Below are 22120 nucleotides of genomic sequence, written 5' to 3'. Positions count from 1 at the left end.
CGCAGGTGGCTTTCAATCGCGGAGGTACGTAATTGAAGAGGGGTAATGGATGGTGCGAATAAACTCTTCGATAGCGATGACAGCGTTCTTGAGAAACGAATGCCGGGTAATTTTGCACTGCGTAGAGACAAGTTGCACGTTGCAGTTTGCCTTCCGAGGTTCACTCGTTAATTTGGGTGTTACTCATATTTGACGAGAGTCGTGTGGTGTTTTCGTATAGTGATGTGGTGATTGTGCCGAATAACGATAGACCGTCGTTCCGGTGCTGCTGGCTGTGGCGACAATAGTCTTGTGCTTGCGGCTTTTGTTATGATGTGCGTGTAGTATATGTTTTCATCTTGTTCACGCCTTTTTTTTTTTCTCTCCTGAGTAGTATTTGGGACTTTCGGCTTGCAGGCTCTAAAGATGCCTACAAGTTCCAATTTCTGCTCACGTAATGAAAACAATATTTGCATACTTTAAAACAAGGACGCGTATGGTACATACAGGAAGAAAGAGCAGATGACTATACCGCTGACATGTTCCGCTCTTCTTCCCTTTCCAACGTTTCTGATGCTCATTTCTGCCGAATGACTATATCGAACACTATAGGCCACATGTGTCAATCTTGTCTACAGGGAAATTTCCCGCCATAAGTGTTTGTCACTTTTTTATTATCCCCTTCTTTTTTTTTCCTCCTTTTTTTCTCGTGGCACGCAATTGCCGATTGTCTGAGGGCTCAGGCTCATGTTACGCTTCCCGCGGTGCCTACGTGAGCACAATAAGCGCAAAACGCAAGTCTTACTTCTGATGTGGTAGCTTTATGCAAGACCTAGTGTTTTTCTAAAGGTTGCGTTGCTTCATCTCATCATCATCATTACCAAAAAGAAAGAAAGAGAGAGAAGAACTGTAAAAAAAAAAAGAGCCATGCATATATGACTACACTACAGGGGTGGAGTCCGAAAATGGTTCTTAAATGTCCGGCAAATGACGTGTATATTCTAAGCCTATTACCAAACAATGGGCGGAAGCGCAAAAATACGCTCTTCTCCTGTCGCACGTGCCAGGCGTGCAGTAGAGAGGAAAAAGCACAACGGAGCTCGGAACGAGTGAAACTGGCCTCTCCGCCAGCAGAATGAGCATATGCAGGAGCTCCGAATTCATGACGTTTCTCCTGAATGCAACTGACAAGCTCGCTGTCCGCAAAACGCTGCTCGAGCAGCCGAGATCTCTAAGCACGCTGCCACTCTGGAGTGCAGAGGATTCCCGGCCGTTTAGGGCTGCTCAAAGAACGGAAGCAGGACGTACGGTATACGTTTAGCGGGGCTATAGGAGCCAAGCCAGTTCAGAGAGGTTCTGATGGGAACGCCGCCCGGGCATGCAGAGCGGGTTGGTGGGTGGCCATAATGGGCCTCCCGTTCCTTGATCGATGGACAAGCAGGAAGGCAGAGGTTTCGCAGGGGCGCCATCGTTTCTGCTCTACAAAGAGCGGCGCGGCTTGCCTGTCGTCTGCAAAACTGGACAGACGCGTGTCGTCTGCTCGAGCGTGGGCCGCTGGCCGCACCCGTTGCGTGCTTGAAGAGCGGGCTTCCTTTTCGGGGTTTAGGCGGATGTGGCCACGCACGGAAAGAAGGAAGTATTCCCAGGGATGTTGTAGAGAGAGAAAAAAAATAGAGTCCGTATAGCGAACGTTGCCGATGAAAGACAAGAACTCGTGGCTGCAACGGCTATGTTCAGCACGACGTTCTCAGATTCATGGCGTTCTTAGATGTATGAACGTCGGATGCGCACATCTTCTGGTCTAAACATCACAAAAGTATACACCCGCACCCGCATGATCTCGATAACACAGATTTCTCTGGGACCTCGAAACAATCTTTGCATTATCCGAAATTCGTATGATCCATGACAAAACAATTTCACAGCACCGGAGTGAGCGTAGGACCAATACTTTTTCGTTCTTGTTTATTAATGGTGATTATAGTTTCAGTTGAACAGTCCTTGAACCTAACTTTGCTTGATCTATAACAACCAATGCTCACGGCACGAAAGTGAAGACAATTAAGACTTATTCATTCTTGTAATTGGAATTACTTTCAGTTGAAGAAGTCTGATTTGAAATAAACATAATCATAACCAAAAAACCATAATCAGTGCACCCAGCTGAAGGTAAGACTTCCTCGATCTTGTTAATTTATGGTTATTACATTCGGTTGAATAACTACTTTGACGGTGTTCCGGACCCTTTTATTCCACCAAAAGCCGTCGAGTACTTTCTGCAACGCGTTAAAACTTCGCGCTCGCTCACTCATCTGTATAGCGAGATCACACTGCACGCCGCCGTATACGCCGCTCTCCAAGTGCGCAGGTTTCCGCCAGGATCAATTGAAAGACGAGCAAGATTTCATCCACTGACTTCGTAACTTGACGCCACGGACTCTGCGATAGTGATCTCGTAATGGTTCTGAAATTCACTTTTTTTTTCAATATTTATTTAGTACATATTGCAGACCACAACAGGGTCCAAGCAAGACAGGCACGTCTTAGTAAATACATTACAATAAACAATCCAAGGTATGAACGGACGCATCATAGCAAAAAAAAATTGAATACATTTAACGATACATTAGAATGGTGATATTAGCCACAACAACACAGATGATAAACAAATAGGGGTAAATACACATTGAATATAAAAAGGTGCAGTAAAAATATTACAATAATGAATACAATTAATGAAGTAATACATTATAGAAATATGCAATCAACAGTACAATAGAAATGTGCAATTGGCATTCAAGATACAGAAGATACAAGAACACAAATAAATACACAAGGAAGGTAGAAAGGTAATTCTGAGGTGTGTTGAATATCGGGGGTTCTCTGAGGTGATTAGATTATTGTACACTGAAAGAAAGAAAAGTTATGGGCATCAGTATATGCAAAATAAGGTGTTAGTTAGTGGGCCTTGTAATGTCATGTGCACTTTGGAGGTACAAAGAGCCGTCGAGCGCTAACTTTTGGTTAAGAAATAAGCAAAGAAATTCAAGGCTGCACTTCTTTTCCTTCGGGCTTCAAGTGTTCCAATGTTATTAGTTTCCATAAGCTCTGTAGGAGAATCGGTTGTTTTAAATTTGGGGAAAATAAAACCGACTGCTTTCCGTTGAATGCGTTCTAGTTTGTCAATGTTCTGTTTATAGCATAAGGGTTACACGCTATAGAAGCATATACTCGAGTTCTGGGTTGATGAATCTAAGGTAAGTAAGGTTTTTCGGAGATATTCTAAGCTAATTTGCTTCAGAAAGCACCGCTTGCGAAATGTGGAAGAACAAATGTTATCTATGCTGTATACGTGTGCATTCTAGGAGATATCTTTAGTGATTGTTCTGCCCGGGTACTTGTATTTATTGACCTGCCTCAATGGTAATACTCCCAACTTATATACTCATACTCTAGTGGACTCTTTTTTCAGGCTATTCTCAAACAAGCAGTTTTTACCAGAGTTAATATCCATGCCGAATTCATTGCACCAATGAGGGACCTTATCTGTATTAAAATTCAGTTCGCCTTTATCAGGCGGATATTTAATTTCGCGAAACAACACAAGATCATCTGCAAACAAACGAGTTTGTATTTTGGGGGCAACTACACTTATGAGGTCGTTGATAATATACAAAAGAAACAGTAGTGGCTCCAGAACACTACCCTGACGCACACCTGACCTGACAGGAAGATAGCTGTTCCTGTCAACTGAAATAAACTGAATCCGGTTCGCGAGGTAATCTCTAATCCGCAAAGTTATAATGATCCGTAAGAATATTAATGCGTAGCATTCTCTGGCGAGTACTCCCCCACCCCCAGCAATTTTGGTAGCAAAATCGTTTCTGTAACGCAAAAAAGCTTGATGACACCTTTCCCATGGGAATACATAGGGCTACCTAGAAAATACGTGGGTTTGGGGTGGGCCATCTTGAATTTGGGAGTGGACCAACCTGAATTTGTGGGTGATATGGGGGTGGTGGGCTAAGTTGAAATTTCAGGCTGGGCCAACTTAAGTTTGGGTGCGGGCCAGCTTAAATTTGGGGGTGGGCCAACTTAAATTTGGGAAACAAAAGCAAAAGCCAAGAAACAGCCGAGCCAAGGAATGCTACGCATTAGAGACAACTCTCTGAACTAATGTCGCTTTTTTATGTGAGTTTAAGTGTAAGCTATTCGTGGATAACTCGATCAAATGCCTTACTGGAGCCCATGAAAACTGCGTCAATCTGTTTATTGTTGTCTAATATTTTAGCAAATCTATGAACGACTACAACTAACTGCGTGATTGTGAAATGATCCCTTCTGAAACCATGCTGTCAACTTGTGAACGTCGAGATTTGATCCAGAAATTTGGTTATACGATTAGCTATAGTGTGTTCCAACAACTTGCAACAAGCGCATATTAAAGGTGTAGGGCGGCGGTTTTGTAATTATAGGCTCTTACCTTTCTTTTTTCTCTCTCTCCCTTTTAGTGGGATTTTCCATTCCGACGGTAGTTTGCCCAAGGTAATTAACTTCGAAAAATCACAAGGACTTTGGCAATCGTTGTCAGCAAAGCGCCAAAGAAAAACATTTGCTAGGTCCTCAGGACCAGGGAACGTTTTCGTGTTGATATTTAAAAGCAACAAAACGATACCAGGGTTAGGAAATGAAGTTAACTTGTGACAAGGGAGAAACTACTGCACTTGGCGTTCCACGAAACCTGGAGCCAGAAAAACACACTACAAAAGCAAGCATGAAAATGTGCTTTGCTTTTCAAATCAGCGATCATTGTTTCTTTAATTCATATCTCTGTCACCTGGTTGTTGCTATCATTCATCAAGTTCCAAATCTTAGGTCGTCGCGGCCTGGTAGAGCGTTCGAATCATCCCCCCCAAAAAATTTGGCGTTTTTTTTTTTTCAATGTTCGTATCACATCGAAATTAAGATGAACCGAGTCGGAAGAGGGAAAACATGTTTTCAATGATATAAAAAATTGGAAAATGACAGTTACACAGATTTTGCCTTCTGTTGAGAGGCGAGTGTCTGTTGAAAGAGGCAGCAATGTGCACGGATCTATGTTCCTCGGTAGGCTTCTGCGGAATCCGCAGTGAAACAGAAGGCAGTAGATTCGAACGTACGGGCGCGATTATTTTTAAGATTTCCGGAATTTTTGAAAATATCTCCTGTTGCAGATTGTGCTTGAGCTGGACTATTCACAGAGGCGGACATTACTGGTACGAGAAATCGAAACACATATTCAATTAGATAACAAATAAACTAATTAACTTCTTAATTAGTTACTTTGCGGCAGATAGTGCAATTTACGAATTGTAGCCGGTGAGCTTTCAAGGCGTACGAGTACCACTTGGAATGAATTTCCAGCGTGACAGTTTGGAGATAGGCGCCGTCAGGCTCGCCGTAAGCAATGCACTGTCGTTCCACTTACTTTGTTAACAGCACGATTTTTTTTTTTCTCGTTGAAGCGCAAACGTTACTGGTGCGACCATGCCACCATTTGCTTTCTCTCTGATACTACCATACATACTACCCTGTTCATGTGTAGGACGAGCAGTGCCGTGCTTCGAGACGCCCTCTTTGTTTATCTATACAACAATCACAGATGTGCTGGTTGACAACTTTGTTCTCTGCAGAATAACACAACGAAACAACAAATTTAACCTAAATGCCTTCCTTGCAACAAACATACATCGTCAATCGCATTCTTCCTTTAGTAAAACGTTTTCGAAGCATTCGGCTATTTGCTTGCATTGACAGGTAATATGGTACGGCCATAAAATAAAATAAAACGTTGCGCACATTGACGGGCATTGTCTATATGACTTCTGAGCAGTTTCTGAACATCATACGGTGGCTTTGGAAACGCGGCGTGCGTTACAGAAAGTCACGTGATCTCGCCTGGCGCAGAGAAACGCCTGTGTTACTGCTCGCGTGTACGAGGTCGTCTTCCACAGCTGGCTTCGATGCCGCTCACCGTGTCAAAAAAAAAAAGAAGAAGAAGGCAAGGTTAATTAAGATAGAGATGATTCAGGCAGTAGAACCCACGTCATTCGGCGAGAGTCGAACCCTCGAGCTTATGTGGGAGTCGAGCCCACGACCTTTGGCGTTCGGGCGAAGTTAATTAAGTCACAGTTGATTAGTACAGAGTTAATTAAGCCACTCGAACCAACGACCTTTGGTGCGAGCCGATCCCACGACCATTGGTGTTAATTAGGGCGAAGTCAATTAAGGCACAGTTAGATAAAGTAGCGTAAATTGAGGCGCTCTAACCTACGACCTTTGGTGGGAGCAAACAAGTATAATTAGAAGAAACAACGCATTCTAATGAGAATGTCAAGTAATTTAACGAGTGTCTCTTCAGTGAGCAGGCCTTCACCCTCTTTGGCGTATGCTAAAGCGACTGTCAATTTTCGCGTTAACAATTATAGAACACGTTCGCGCCGTAACAGCTGGCGCCAACGTCGTGCTGTCCTGTTATCGACGGAGCATGCGCGGACCGCACACTAAGCGTTGTCGCATCCTCTGCGTCGCCGCCCTAGCACCAAATTTTCCCGACGCGCGACGCAGGGTTCCAACCAGCGTCGGCACATACAGCCTAACCTCGTTATAACGAAACGGTATGCGTAACGAAATAACGGATATAACGAAGTAAGTGAAATTGTTCTTGAAGTCCACATGAAGATTCATGCAGGCAAAAATGAATATAACGAACTAATTATCTCTCCCACTTCAACTTCGTTATAACGAGGTTTTACTGAAGTTCCACGTAGCAACTTCGTCGTGGCGTTCGAACCAATCAGCGCCGCTGCAATGCCCTGTCTGTACACTGCTCATTCCTCCAACTAACCAGCGGCGTTCGAGCACCCCTCGCCTACCCGGCTGCGCGCTTCTTCGCAGGGTGTCCGCCCTTCTCTCCACAACATCGAGGTGGCGCAGTGAGTATTCCGGCATACCTCATTCGTGAAGCATCCTTACCTTCTTGTCGAATGTTTCCTCATTAAAGAAACAATTTTGCAGCACGGGCAAGGTTTCAGGCTCGATACGCTAGCCATAGCATATCTGATGGTAGATGCAGGGGAAGCGAATACATCAGCCTGAGTATCTCGTCTCGTCTCACGGTGAGACTGAATACTACACCTCCCCAGTGCACTCCGACATGTCCCTGCGTCGTCCCAGAGGCACACGAGCGTATATGGAGCAACAGTGTTTGACGGGCTAGTTGGTGATGTATCCTTCGTAACACTGTTATGGCACACAGACGTATACGCAAAATGCAAGAAGAGATAAGACAGAGTGCTGTCACTCTGTCCTGCATTGGGAGTGTTAATGTGGCAAAAAGTGTGTGTGTGTGTGTGTGTGTGTGTGTGTGTGTGTGTGTGTGTGTGTGTGTGTGTGTGTGTGTGTGTGTGTGTGCGCGTGTGCGTGTGTGCGTGTGCGTGTGCGTGTGTGTGTGTGTGTGTGAACAACACTGAACAACACTTTGAAATGTGATGAAGGCGGTTTCAATCATGCATCTGGGACCTCAAAGAGGTGCGACGTAATTGCTAAGGCATTTCTCTCAAATTTACAGCTAAATCGCCACTGAATTCTTCCTTTCTTTTCCTTTTCTCTCTCTTTTCTTCGTTTTTTTTTCTCTTCGTTTCTTTTTCTTTTTGTGTTACTTTCACGTGTGCTCTGAAGCTGTTACGGAGAATAAATAAAGCAGTTTTAGATCGGGGGAGCTACGGCTCCACTTTGGATCATTCTCCAATTGGATCATTCTCCGATTAATTTATTTTATTTCTTATTTATTTTCTTGCCTTTGGCAAACTATAGAACAGAAAGTATGTGGCCAGGAGGAAATTACTCCATTTTTTTTTATAAATGTATTCGCATTCTTCAGACTCCTTTAGCAAAATTTTCACAATGTGGCAGAGGAAACTTGAGCAACAACGCAGGTTAGCGTTTTCATTTACCAACTGAGTGGCATTCTTTTCAGGCGTACAAGCAATTTCATTCATTCAAAATACCCTTCAAAATTACCGAACAACCTTTTTCAACACCTTTTAGTATAGCAATAATATGGACATAATGGGCGTGGGCCGGACATGTAATGAGGAGGGGAGATAACCGATGGTCATTAAGGGTTACGGACTGGATTCCAAGGGAAGGGAAGCGTAGCAGGGGGCGGCAGAAAGTTAGGTGGGCGGATGACATTAAGACATTTGCAGGGACAACATGGCCACAATGGCCACATGACCGGGGCAGTTGGAGAAGTATGGGAGAGGCCTTTGCCCTGCAGTGGGTGTAACTAGGCTGATGATGATGATGATGAATATGGACACTCTAGGCGCATTTCTTCCTTCGCCGTCGGCGTCGGCGTGTGGTTCCGTATGAGTGGCACTCACCTTGTTCCCTTCCGTCCTTCCTTGTTTGCGCCAGAGCGATCATATTTACGATCTACTCAGCAATATGAACGGACTAGCCCAGCAGCACGTACTTCCGTATGAGTGAAAGCGTGTGAGCATGGTGTGAGGGTGAGCCCAACGTTACTATAGTCGGATACAACTTTAGAAATAAGGGTAGGCCCCGCCCAGGTGACCGACGCGCGACGTCCGATTACCTCCGCGACTAAAATAATCCCGCTCAAAAAATCGTGCTTCTGAAACGCGCAATTCTCGGTATAAATAAATACTTTTGTATGTTGATGACTGGTTTAGACAATCACAAACTGTTTGGGAATTCACTGCGACGAGGGGTTGACGCGCACAGCTGACGCGACTTGGCCCATTTCGAAGCCCGGGCGGCCATCTTCTCCGACGGCGGGGTCACCGGCCGTCCGGCTCATGACGTCGGTCCAGAGTACGCGCCCATTGGTGGATGCTCGTGTGCATCCGCCTCGGAGGAGTAAACGCCCCTTTCTTCTAAAGTTTTGTCCGACTATAGATTAGCTGTAGTAACGTTGGGTGAGCCGGCGAACGCGGCTCGATCACGCGTGCGCGAGCGAGGAACGGGGTCCGGATGCGTGCCCTCTCCTGCCGCGCACGAGGCAGAGGGGTCAGGTGAGGGAGGAAGAGGGGCCTTCTTCTCCGGCGGCTGCTACGGATGGCTACTGTGCCTCGATGTTCTCCTCGCATGCCGCTCCGCACAGAGTGGAGACAACTGCGGCGTCTACTGCGGCGATGGCCACGCGAATCACGGACGCCGTTGTCGACTCCGTTGGCGGACACCGTAGGGGACGCGTTGCCGGCGCTCGTGTGTCTTGAAAGCGATCTGCGACGTGGCCAAAGTGCGCGCCCGCGCAGGCCTCATCTTCAAAGAGATCTGCGATGTTTGCAGAGTGCGCGTAGTGCCGGTAGCTTCGAGTGCGCTGTGCTTTAGGCGTTTCGTTCGCGTTGAAGCGAGTAGATTGGCCTGCTGCTGCCGCGATTCCTCACTCCAGAATTCGGCAGCGTTTCCGCGCTCATCGAGCGAGTTGTGTTCATGTTTACCTGTGCGCGCGTGACACCGTGCTGGTTAATTCAGTTAAAACACGTTGGCGGGCTAGTTGGTTTTAATCCATGATACAATGTGTAAGCGCCACTGAACAAGGGCTTAGAAAGAAGCAGACACACAAAAACAGTGCTGTCTCTGTTTCTTTCTACGTCCTCGTTGAGTCACGCTTACACATTCTATCATTCTTAATTTAGTTAGTAAGCGAATGTTTACAAGTTTATATGGCCGATAAAGCTACTAACGTTACTTCGTACAGCTGTCTACGAATTTGCTATCAATCGGTGCTTCACCTTTCTGCTGCTCCACAGTCGTGGCATTCTAAAGGTGTGTCTAGTGCGTGCGTGATTGCACACATCACGTTGCAACCATCTCGCTTAGTAGTGCGTGCGTCATTAATAATGAGAAATAACGGAGGGCTCTACTTTGGTCAGCGTCCTCCACAACTGCATTTTTGTATTAAATAAAATTGACAGAAACCTGCGCCTCGACAGAATATTTTTCTACCTGTAGCATCGCTGCCAAGGGAGCGGCAGGTAATTTACTACTATTGTGCATGGGGAAGTCACGCGTGGGTGCGTAGAAATTAATTAGCCTTATTTACAATCAACGCGTGTGGTACATCGCAAAAGCATTAACAGTGCAGTTGACGTATGAAAGACTGCTTAGACGTACACAGAGAGATAAATATATAAGATCCCGTGTCTTCTACTTGCCGTAATGAACCCGCCACATTGACGCCACCCTGGACTTGGGCTCTTCAACTTTATTAGGGAGAAGGATGGTGTAGCGTGCTCAATTAGAATATAAAATTTGGAGAAGTTCTAAAACGTGCGTTTCACGTCGCAGTAGCTGCGCGAAGTCACTGTGTTGCGTCTGTATATATCGACCACTTGAAAACTTGACTTGTAGCGCCCTCTATTGAACAATAGATAGACCATAACGTATACGAAGCTTAATGCGCGAATTTTGAATGCTCCAGAATGGTTTGCCTGCCCTGTCCGGCCAGTGATGTTCACGCAGGTTTCCGTTTTTTTGTGCTATCTCCGTAAATTGCTTACACAGTTATCGACGTTTCATTTGGTGCTGATGATAATACATGAACGTCCTTTTCGAAACGGAATTGGCTGCGCACGACAACCAAGCTAGTATGTTTTACCATTCCGCTGTGTTTGAATCTCGAGTACATTATGCCACTTGACTGCACGAGACACGGGTGACATTCCCTACTCGTGTGTCACGCCGAATACTTTAAGTATCAACCAATTAGCCCAAATCAAAGCATTGCTGAAATTCAAATACTTTCCTGACTTTTCATTCAAAGGGCTATCGCGGTTCTCCCGCCATCTGTCGGTTGACTCCCGAGGCTAAAAGGCGACGTTGAACCGTCAGGTGTGTGGTCCGCGATTTTGAAGATTTTAAAACGCGCACGAATGCGCTCAAGAAAGGAAAAAAAAAGAGAGAGAGAGAAAACTGTTTATCAAAGTGAAGAATATGGGACATGGAGGTGCCCAGCTGTTGCATTAAAAATTTTCGGTGGCTGAGGTCTTCGAATCTTTATCGAATCCCTGAAATATACAATAAAATATTGTAAAAATAATACGAAAACTTTAGAAAATAGAACCGGTAGGACCTGCAGCACCAAATTTACAAATGTATTAATCTGCAGTAAAAAGAAAGAAAGAAAGAAAGTTGTATACTTGACAAAGAACGCATTACTAACAAATATTGCACTTCAGGAAAGTTTTCTGTTTGATTTTTTTTTAATGTTGCGAATTTGTGAAGTCACGAGCACCGTATCAGAGCTACTCCATGAAGTCAGTGACGTAGCCGGGGTGGGGGAGGGGGGGTCGGAGACACACCGGGTACGTGCCTGCCCCTCCCCTTCCCCCGAAATATATTCGGTGTTAGTATGCGACCTTCCCAACCTTCCTCCCCCGCCCTGTCCCCAGTCAAGTAGGCGCACACTACCACCCACCAAAAAAACAAAAAAAGTTCTGGCTACACCATTGCATGAAGTACTTGTGCAGTTTGTACATGTGTCATAATAAATAGACACTAAAAAGAACAGTGAGTTGCATGGTAAATAGCATTCTATAATATATATATATATATATATATACATATGTGTGTGTGTGTGTGTGTGTGTGTGTGTGTGTGTGTGTGTGTGTGTGTGTGTGTGTGTGTGTGTGTGTGTGTGTGTGTGTGTGTGTGTGTGTGTGTGTGTGTGTGTGTGAAGAAATACAGTCTTACACTGAGATGAAGCCTAGTGAGTCAGAAAAGATGCAAAAACGAAAAGCAGATGGCGATGCCACCTTGAACTTGCCGCACATCAAACAAGACGTGATGGATTTTGATGGTGTTGAATTGTTCGAGTCTAGTGAATATTTTTGTCGGTAGAGATTAGCCTATAGACATTTGCCAAAAGACGTCTATGACTGAACTGATCAAGTTCCGAGAATTTCTACTATGCAATCTTCCAAAATGTATGTATGTATGTATGTATGTATGTATGTATGTATGTATGTATGTATGTATGTATGTATGTATGTATGTATGTATGTATGTATGTATGTATGTATGTATGTATGTATGTATGTGACGACATTCATGACGTCACGCTGACAAGCAGAAAGATGGAGTTCTGGCGCGAAATAAAGGAATTTAGTCCTCCGTTTTCTCCTTCTAAGATGGGTTTGCGAATATTCGAAGCTTTCGAATAACGAATCTAATAGTCACTATATAATCGTAAATTAAAACGTTTTGTCGAATACTTCAAACCATCAGGTATCATGATCATCAGCCTGGCTAAGCCCACTGCAGGGCAAAGGCCTCTGCCATACTTCTCCAACTAGCCCGATCATGTGCTAATTGTGGCCGTGTTGTTCATGCAAACTTCTTAATCTCATCCGTCCACCTAACTTTCTGCCTCCCCCTGCTACGCTTCCATTCTCTTGGAATCCAGTCCGTAACCCATAATGACACCGGTTAACTTCCCTCCTCATTACATGCCCTGCCCATTGTTAAGAATGGCGAGCTGCAAGGCAAGATTGCCACCCAGTTACGACGGGGCGACACGACGCGCATCTCCCCCTCACCGTCGCTGCAGCTAGGAGGCGTTCGAAGAAGCGGCCTTTGTGCTGAAAACCGCCTCCTTCCTCCAGCCCCATCGACATTGTGACGGAACGAGTTCGGTGTGCGAACAATGGTTCCGGAGTTCCCCAACGCGGACCTGATCTGACACGCATGGACAAGCTGCCGCGGGAAAGCCGTATTTTGGTGCTTCTCATGCCTCGGCGTGACGCAAGACAACGAGCTATCCACGATTGGCACCGATACTTCCCGGAACGGCACCCCTCCAACGCCGGCGTCAGGCTTCGGAATGTGTGTGCCCTTGTGTATGTAAACTGATCTGCGGAGCAGCGGCGAGTTGGTGATGAGTAAACGAACAGTCGCCGCCTCGTATGGCCGGCGGACCGAGTGTATAAAACTGTTGTGCGAATGCTGGACACACTTCTCTTGAGCAGTCATGTTAGACTGATTCACTTCTCTCATGCAGTCATGTTGGACTGATACTCTTTTTCTCAAGCAGTCATGTTAGACTGAATTAAATTTCTGTAAATAAACCCATTTTCCTCGTTCTCGATGAGAAGCAGTTCTTCACTTCATCAACGACCTCAGCGTAAATAAGTTGGACGACGGCATGGGCCAGCTACCTTCGAATTCATGCCGTACTCCAATCTTGGCAAAGGACCACGGGCGATGGGATTGAGCCCCCATCCTGACACCATGCACATTTATTTTTCTTGATTTCAACTAAGATGTCATTAACTCGTGTTTGTTCCCTCACCCAATCTGCTCTCTTCTTATTCCTTAACGTTACACTCATCAATCTTCTTTCCATAGCTCGTTGCGTCGTCCTCAATTTAAGCAGAACCGTTTTCGTAAGCCTCCAGGTTTCTGCCTCGTAGGTGAGTGCTGGTAGGACACAGCTGTTATATACTTTCCACTTGAGGGATAATGGCAACCTGCTGTTCATGATCTGAGAACGCCTACCAAAGGCACCTCACCCCATTCTTATTCTTCTGATTATTTCAGTCTCATGATCCGGATCCGCGGTCACTACCTGTCCTAAGTAGATGTATTCCCTTACCACTGCCGGTGCCTTGCTACCTATCGTAAACTGCTGTTCTCTTCCGAGGCAGTTAAACATTACTTTAGTTTTATGCAGATTAATTTATACAAGAAGGCTTTTCCCGCCGCCTCACTCCAAGCTAAGCAGGCCGCAGGCGGTCACGCTCAGACCCTTGCAAACGAACTCCTATTCAAATCCGGCGTCCCTTAACAGCATACATCCCAAGATGTATGCGAATTGTTCTTGCGTGGCCTGTGGTTAGGTTGCTATTTTGCCTCGTATGCTCCGGGAGAGCGGGTCGCTGGGCCCGAAGTTCACCAAGGATGAGTGGGACGCGCTCCTGCGAAGTCCCGTCGCTGAGGACCAAATCCTGGCCGTCCAGCGCGCCCGCGATCGGGCCGGCAGGCTAGACCTGTTCGGTCCCGTCGTGGGATTGTAGCCGGGTGCGCGTTTTATCGCGTTTTACTGGGCCCAATAAACGTTTATTCACTCACTCACTCACTCACCCACCCACTCACTCACTCCCTCACTCACTATATGGCGTGGCTTACTGCCGGGGAAAGGGGGGAAATTAGTCTTTTCGCCGGCCGAAAGGAGGCAGCACAGCTGTTATCAGCTTTCCCCGGTTTCTGGTCTTGCGTGATGCATTCGTCTTTGAGTCGGGACTCCCGGCTCTGAATCCAAAGTTAGCGTATATAGTGGTCGGATTTGATTATGAGTATCTCGGAAGACAAGCACGCTCTAAGTATCAGGCAAATTCTGTACAGTTGTACTCGAATTCTAGTGCCTTAAGGTTTCTAATATATACCGTGCATCGTGCATATCCGAAATACATCATATCTTTCTGTAAACATACAGCGTTTTCTTTTTTAGCTGCATCAACACTTTTTTCTTTAAATACGTGTAGCAGATAGCCCAATTCTAACCCTTGAGCTAAATTAGTTGATGAGGCTGCCACTACTTATATGAGAAATCAAAATGATTAATTGAATAATTAACATAATTACACTAATTAACTTTTAAATTATTATACCACGCTACATATCTTTACCTACGAATTGCAGCAGGTGCATGAGTATGCAATGCATATCGACTTGAAAGGATTCTGAAGACGGCACCGGTTTCTAGATATGTGCCGTCAAACATGTGATAAAAATGCACTGTAGTTCCACGTATACCTTTTCTTTTTTTTTTTAAAGAAAATGCTGTTTCTTGTATTGAAGCACAGAAGCACCTGGAACACCATTGCATTTCGTCGGACCCTTTGAAAAGTGATGTCTCATAACTGGTACAGTTCTGGAAATTTGTTCCAAAGGGATACGCCTTGCGAACTCACTGCTACAACTCGTAAATTTATGCATGTGCTGCAAAAGAATTATTTAAGAGTTAATTAGTGCGAATATGTTTACTATTCAATTAAGCGTTTTCATTTCTTGTAGAAGTAATGGACGTCTCATCGAGTAATTTAGCTCAATGGTTAGAAATTTGCTATCAGCCATACCAAATTTTAACAATTTTGACAATTAATATGCTGGGTGTTTCAACGAACGTTTTCAAAAACTTTAGGAGGTTGCCTGCGACAGAAGCACAATTCTAGTTCATGAACTGGTCTACTCGAAAAGCCGTACATTGCTTGCACAAGAAATTGATATGCATCACCGACTAATTAACAAAAAGTCACTAATTAAGTCCTTAACTAAATATATTATGGGCCATATAGCATTTTACAAATTCTAGCCGTGGAGTTCGCAAGGTGGATCCACTTGGAACGAATTCTCAGGATAACCCCAGTTTCGAGATATTTAATTCCCGAACTTTGCGGAGAAATGCTTTGGCGTTCCAGTTACTTTCTCAACAACGCGTCGTTTTGTGCATTGAAGCACACAAGTAAATGGAACGCCAATGCATTTCTCCGCAAAGTTCGGGAATTGCTCATGTCTCGGTGAGAAATTGGAAAGGCGCAAGTTGTCCTTCATAGTTTTGCACTAATATATAAGTTTGTGTTTTTTTACGTTTCTTTTTTCCATATGTGTGGCTGTTATTATTTGCGTTTTTATGTGAAAAGAAGGAGCGGATGCCAATTAAGGGCGCCAACATCTCCTAATCATCGTATACTGTTAAGAACGGCCCAGCTGAGGTGCAAGTGTTGCCAGCCAGTTGCGACGACGGCGGCGTCAACTTTCAAGGAACGCCACCGTTACACTCTAGCCTCGTCGCCGTTGTGACTGAATACGTTCGGCGGGCCAACTATTGTTACCGAACCCAGCAACGCGGACCTGATCTGCTATGAGTGGGGGAGTTGCCGCGGCAACGTCGTCGGAGACCCCTTCCCACGCGCCGACCAACACGCAAAACAATGGCTACCCGGCCGCGCTGCGAGGGTCAGCTCCGAGTTCTACGAAGTGCGTGTGGTGTCGGTTTCGGACCGTGAACCTGTGTGTGTGTGTGTGTAAACCATCCCGCGGAGAGGCGGCTTGTTTACGATGACTGGACGAACGTTTCCATCACCTTGGAATAGAGGGGGGACCGAGTGTTTATAAACCGCTGTTGTGCGGATGCTCGACACACTCTCTCTAGCAGTCATGTTAGACTGATACACACTCTCTCTCAAGCAGTCATGTTAGACTGATGTGCTCTCTCAAGCAATCATGTTAGACTGACGTACTTTCTCTCGCAGTTATGCTAGACTGCTGTAGATACTGCAACTAAACCCATATTCCTCGTTGTCGATTAGAAGCAGTCCTTCCCTTCATCAACGTCCTCAGCGTGGATAAGTTAAACGACGGCATGCGCCAGCTACCTTCTAATTCATGCCGGACTCCAATCTTGACAACGGGTTGCGAACGGTGGGATTGAGCCCCCAATCCTGACAATACATAATGAAAAAGAGTACGACGTACGTTGGTTTTGCGCAGTATACATGTAATTTGCAAATCCAACGTGCGTCGTACTCTTCCTTTTACTACCGGGGCCAGTGATATCCTTAGCTATACAAACATATATATATATATATAATGTGTGTGTGTGTGTGTGCTTGCTGCTCAGTAGTGAGCAAGTCGTCTAATAGACATCTTACAGCCAACAAATCATGTACCTTCGACCCCAAAACCGGCCGGTTTGCACAGCTCACACCACCGTCCTCGAGGATCATTGCATGGTGTATAGAGACGCAGTGGTTATTATACGGAGGACGGGTTTCCATTGTATACGTCCAAGTCATCACCTATACAGGGTTCTATACAAATGAAACGCCGGCTCTCTTATTGACACTAGAACCAAAGATTTGACGCGGCATATACCGAGCTACTTCTCGTGGGCCCGAAACGGTCCAAATACGAAAGAATGCATCGAAATTGGTGACGTCACACTGACGAACCGACGCCTAGATTACGGCGCGAAATTCAATACAGGATGTTCGGCCATCATTATCTCAAGTTCGGCGCCCCTTTTCCGTCAAATGAATGCATACAGGGTATTCAAAGACTGGCCTCGATACTATAAACCAATTTTGAGACCGAATCGAATACCTTTAGAACAGTTTCCGAATAATGAATAGCCGTTATCACAATTAATATAGAACACATCCCAATGTTCTTAAAGTTAGCAAGTTTCTGTCATAACACAGTGTGCTATGAAGCGTTGTTTATTAAAACCACAAATACGGCAATAAGGAGCAAACAAGTAGTTTCTTCACATGCACAGGGCTCTTCAGAGATAGCGAATGATCGCTCTGCAGCGTGGAAGGTACAGCTACCTAAGTGACGTGGCCTACTCCACTACGCAAGGCCTCATATATTGTGTTTGTATGCTATGCCCACGCGGGTGAACAAAAAAAAAATAATGTACTTTTGCTTCAATTTTATGTTTATTTGGGCGCAGGTAATGTTTCGAAATATTCGAAAAGTTTTCGAATTTACGAATTCGAATGTTTCGGATATTCGCACACCCCTATAGTACCCGTTTAACTACGCAGTTGTAGGGTTGTTCTCTTGTCGGAGCTCGTTTCGACGAGGCAGATTGATTGAGAGCAGGGCCACGGGGTGGAGAAGGGGGAGGGGGTGTCGCGCGTATCCCGGGGAAATTCAGGATGCGTGTAAACAGGCGGAATGCCGGCCCGCCCCGATCAAGCTTCGTCGGCAGACTTCACGTACGTCTCGTCACGCCTCGTAGACTTCCGACAGCTTCCTGCTTACGGGAACCAAACTGGGAATCGAATGACTCGTCCGTTTGTCGCTTCGTTGGGTCTTGGCTGCCGATCGCGACCTGGGCGTGTCGGAAGTGCCGACAAAGAAAGAAAGAAAAACGGGTAGCGCGGCATTGGCATCGAGTCAAGTTCTCAGACCTGGCGGCAGGTAGAGCTCGCTCGAGCTTTAGGGGGTTGCAGTTAACGCCACATTCGCGTGTGTCACCACCGTCCAAGCTAAAGGAGCATATGTTTGTGCCAAGGATTGAAGCGCGCGTGCCATGACGTTTCATACGATGTATGACCACGTAAGGAGATGAAAGAAACTTGCAGTGCACAGAAGAGAGCGGCTGTTCACGTTATGACGTAGTGCGAAACCGGTAAACGGTGTTATATTCGTCATTCCCTAATTAGGAGGGCGATCTTCTCGCTAGGTCCCGTTACTGCGAATATCGCCTTTAACGAATAATTGTTTCCTCCGCAGTGGCAGTCTCTGTACTGCGAATCGTAAACGCCCTTTCGACAGGAACGCGCAATGGCCGTATATAGTTGCTTACGTAAACTTGCTACATCATCATTATATAAATGCGCTGACGTCGCTTGCGGTATGAGGAAGGCGGGCCTTGGCCGGCCGTAAGTAGAGCGCGACGCCGCCAAATCGCCTACTGTATGTTCCTCACCGCGCGACCCAAGAGTCATTTTGTCGTCGCCTTGGCCGCCTGCATCGAGACGGGGCGAAAATGCGACGCGGTTATAAAAATCTCGCACGCGGTTTGAGGTCAAGGACCGCGAATGGCACATGCTGACCGGCGGCGGAGCGTAGTAAGTACGCCAAGCTTCGAAGCAACCGTGCGTCGGTGGCGGTGATTTTACGACGTGGCACGCGTCTCGCCGCGGGAAAGCGGCGCGTTCAAATGTCAGACGGGAGAAACGATGTCATTGTCGAGCGACGCATCCTCTTTCCTTTCGCCGTAGCCGCGACACGAAACGGTGCGAAATAAAGCCCCCACTACACACGCCGCCGCACATCGCCGAGCACGGGAGCCGGAGCCGACGACGGAACGGACGGAAAACGTTACGGCGCATGCGCAGGAGCGGCGCGCCTGCTTTTCCGGACGGGGAAATCTGAGTGTCCGGTTTGTTTATGTAGACCCGAGTGATGGAATTCTTTCTTTTTTGGTCGGTGCCACTCGGAATTGGATGAAGATCACTTTCGACGGGATCGCCGAACGACCCGCGCGTTGTCCGGCGACAGCACCGGTGCTTGGTTTTGATGTGTGTTGACGCCAGAGAGCATGAGACGCGGAGACGGTGCTCGTTTCGACATTAGGCCTAGCGCCTCGCTGTGTTGTGCCCCGGAGAAATACTACGAGTGTGCGCCGTCACCGCCGTCGAAATGATGTCCAAGCAGGAGTCAAAGTCACACACAGGCCCGAACCAAGTCAGAAAGGAGTACAGCTCGTGGAGCCAGGCCATCTACGACGCGGTGCTGACCGCCGATGACAACGGAAATTTGAACTTGACCGTCGACGGTGGCTCCGACCGGGGCGAGTTCGCTTACTTCAGTTGTGTTAATTTCGATAAAGTGAATTTCCTGAGCGGCCGAATCGAAGACGGCGACACGATCTTGGAGATCCAAGGACATCGTGTGGCTGGTTACACGAGAAACGACGTGCTGTCGCTACTCAACTACAGCGCACGAAACGACAGTGCCGTGTCAGTGCGATGCGTCAGAGCAGGTGAGTGTTGCGGAAAGAAAAAAAAAAAGGTGTCGGCAGCACGCTCGCTAAACCATCTAAACTTTCCTTAATTTGCTGAGCGTTTAATCGACACCCTCTCCGCGCCTTCTCTGGGCGGTGATCTAAGCGGTCGACTCCGCTTGGTATGTGCGCCTGGATGTCGCGGCGCTTGTAATGGCGCACGGGAGGTCAACCAGTGTTTAAAAAAGAACGGCAGCAGTAAACAAACATGAGAAGTGTACGGCGTTCGGAAGCCGCTTGTAGGCGCGGCTTGAGGAAGTGCGCGAGAAAGTAATACACGAAGCTACGATAACCGATCGTGTAGCCTCTATTTCCCCGAGATATGGGAGGGGAAGAAATGTTTCCGGTGGCGACCGTATCGAAACCTGGTTTTTGTACCGCACTAGCGTTTCGCTTCGCGAATGTGGCACACGCGCGTGTCCGCGCGCTCTGACCGACCGACGGGCTGCGGAAGGAAGACGCCCGTCGTCGCCCGCTTCTCGGAGTGTGTTCGATGTCTTGTATACAGGGACTTGGGTTTGAAAAAACGTTCAAAGCGTAACAGACGACGCGCATTGTGGTGCCTGTCTAAACACCGGAAAGCCCGTGCGTTGGTCTTGAGAAGGTTCCGCGGATGGATTCAGTGCTGCGACTCGCTTCCTCCTAAACTAATGGCAGTACGGCCACAAGCTCACCCGAAACGTTCTTGGCGGTCGAATCTTGCAGGGCACCTTACCAAGGACTTGAGGCAGTACCTGAACACCCGCTTCCAGAAAGGTTCCATCGACCATGATCTCCAGAACACCATCAGGGACAACCTCTACCTGCGCACAGTGCCTTGTAAGATCATACTTTTGTGCTTTACATAGGCTTTCTCGGAAGCGAGCTAGCCACTGTGCCCCTATCGGCTACTGTTTTATTGAATTAACACGGCAAGCTGGGCGAGTTGGTGGTTGAGCATGTTCCTGTGGGTGGGCAGTTCAACCAGGACGAAAGACACAAGAGGAAGTACACGATACGAGTGTTCGTATCGTGTGCTTCCTCTTCTCTTTCGTCTGGGTTGTGCTGCCCACCCACAGGAACATGTACCGTTTTATGCTAGTGCTTATGTCAGGCATCGGGGTATGCAGCTGCTAAACATAGTTTTTTTTTACACTTAAAAGCTAAGCTGACTTCCTGCTATGTTTGTCTGCTAGCCCAACTGGTTGTTTGCATGCAATAGTGAACTTTCAGTGTGTTGGTGCCCGTGGCCATGGCTGCAAAGGTTTTGGGTACGTTAGAGTTGGCCCAAATATTCAGCTGAATCATTCGAGGGAAGCTGTACAGTTGTGTGCTGAATTTGATTGCATTTCAAGTATACTAGACTCACAGTCTATGACAACTGCTCTAAAAGTACATTTTAAAATGCGTGTAATTGGATTGAAGTATTCAGCATTTTGTAAGCTCATTATAGTTGTTATTTATATGCAAACATGCTAGTGGTGCATTCGACCTGTCGATCTATAGTAGTCTGGCAGAACTTCACAGGTTGTGTAAGAAGCTAAGTTTTATTGCGAGTGTGAGTGGGTGCAGATAGCAATAATTAAATCCAGTTAACGTAACTTGACCCTGTTATTTTCTTAATATAGCTTTAAAGCTGTTTTGCACGACTTTAGTAGCCCCGACAGAGCACTCTGAAATAACGAGTTGAATATCAGATAAGATAAATTCATACAACTGTGTTGTGTTTGTTTGTGCCAATTCTTAGCTCTTTGCATCTGCACAAAAGCTTTTAATAGCACAGAAAACAGGGCTAAGCCTGTTTCATGTGGTGCGAAATGGCTTGCGAATTTCCAGGTGCGTCAAACGGGCCATCGGTCCCTTTATGCGTGTGATTTTTCACTGTTCGCTGTGCAGAACTTTTCGGTAAAAATGCACGAGCAGCAAGAATGGGGAACCAGTCACAACACTGTTTGTTGTGGCTTACATGCTTAATATATTTCTTTTAAAGTAGTGAGCCCAAACACAAAAAAAGCTTCACAGGATCAGTTTTCTAACTTGTTTCACTTTGCTTTTGTGAAACTGAAACTGAACCACTAGGTTGCTTGCAGATGTAAACATTGCAGCTGCCACAATTGGTGCATGGGAAACGACAAAGCGAAGTTTGCATTTGCGGAAATCGCAGCTGCAAAAACAAGCGGTGTAACATCGCACCATGTGAAACAGGCTTCAGAAGTGGTTTGCAGGCTGGAGCCAATTTATTGGCAGAAGTGGCACACATTTGTTGTGGAATTTGTTGAGTGTTTCTGTACAAACAGGCAACCATTTTCTGTAACATGCTTGAGGAAAGCTTGGAGCCACAGAAGTAAAGGGATTGCTTCACTTTCACTGTGAGTCAGTACCTCTGCTTCTGCTGCAGAGTGTTAACGAGTTCTCAAGTCTTGATGTAATAAGCATTAATATGATACATTTTCCAGTTAACAATGAAGTAAATATAACATTTTCAGAGCAAACAATGCAAAAGGGGGCAAGCAATGGCAAACAAACTCACACACTCGATTTTTCCCATTTTTGTGCTGTTCCCTTCAAAGATGT

General features: G+C 46.2%; 1 protein-coding gene across 5 annotated transcripts in view; it reads left to right on the top strand.

Moving 5' to 3' along the window:
* Nucleotides 1–18433: 18433 nt before the first annotated feature.
* LOC135916121 (membrane-associated guanylate kinase, WW and PDZ domain-containing protein 1-like) overlaps nt 18434–22120 on the top strand; it is a 63114-nt gene continuing 59427 nt past the window's right edge. For 3 of the 5 annotated variants that reach the window (XM_065449368.1, XM_065449366.1, XM_065449365.1), the window contains exons 1-2: nt 18437–19546; nt 20273–20386. In XM_065449368.1, coding sequence (XP_065305440.1) covers nt 19204–19546; nt 20273–20386 — 457 coding nt within the window. In that variant the 5' untranslated portion in view covers nt 18437–19203. Of the gene's footprint in view, nt 19547–20272; nt 20387–22120 lie in introns of all 5 variants that reach the window. The other 2 variants (XM_065449367.1, XM_065449364.1) reach the window with 2 other exon arrangements.

Source organism: Dermacentor albipictus, chromosome 5 (assembly GCF_038994185.2).
Source record: "Dermacentor albipictus isolate Rhodes 1998 colony chromosome 5, USDA_Dalb.pri_finalv2, whole genome shotgun sequence".
NCBI lineage: Eukaryota > Metazoa > Arthropoda > Arachnida > Ixodida > Ixodidae > Dermacentor > Dermacentor albipictus.
Note: the sequence above shows the minus strand (reverse complement) of the source record. Positions and strands in the feature narration are given on the sequence as shown.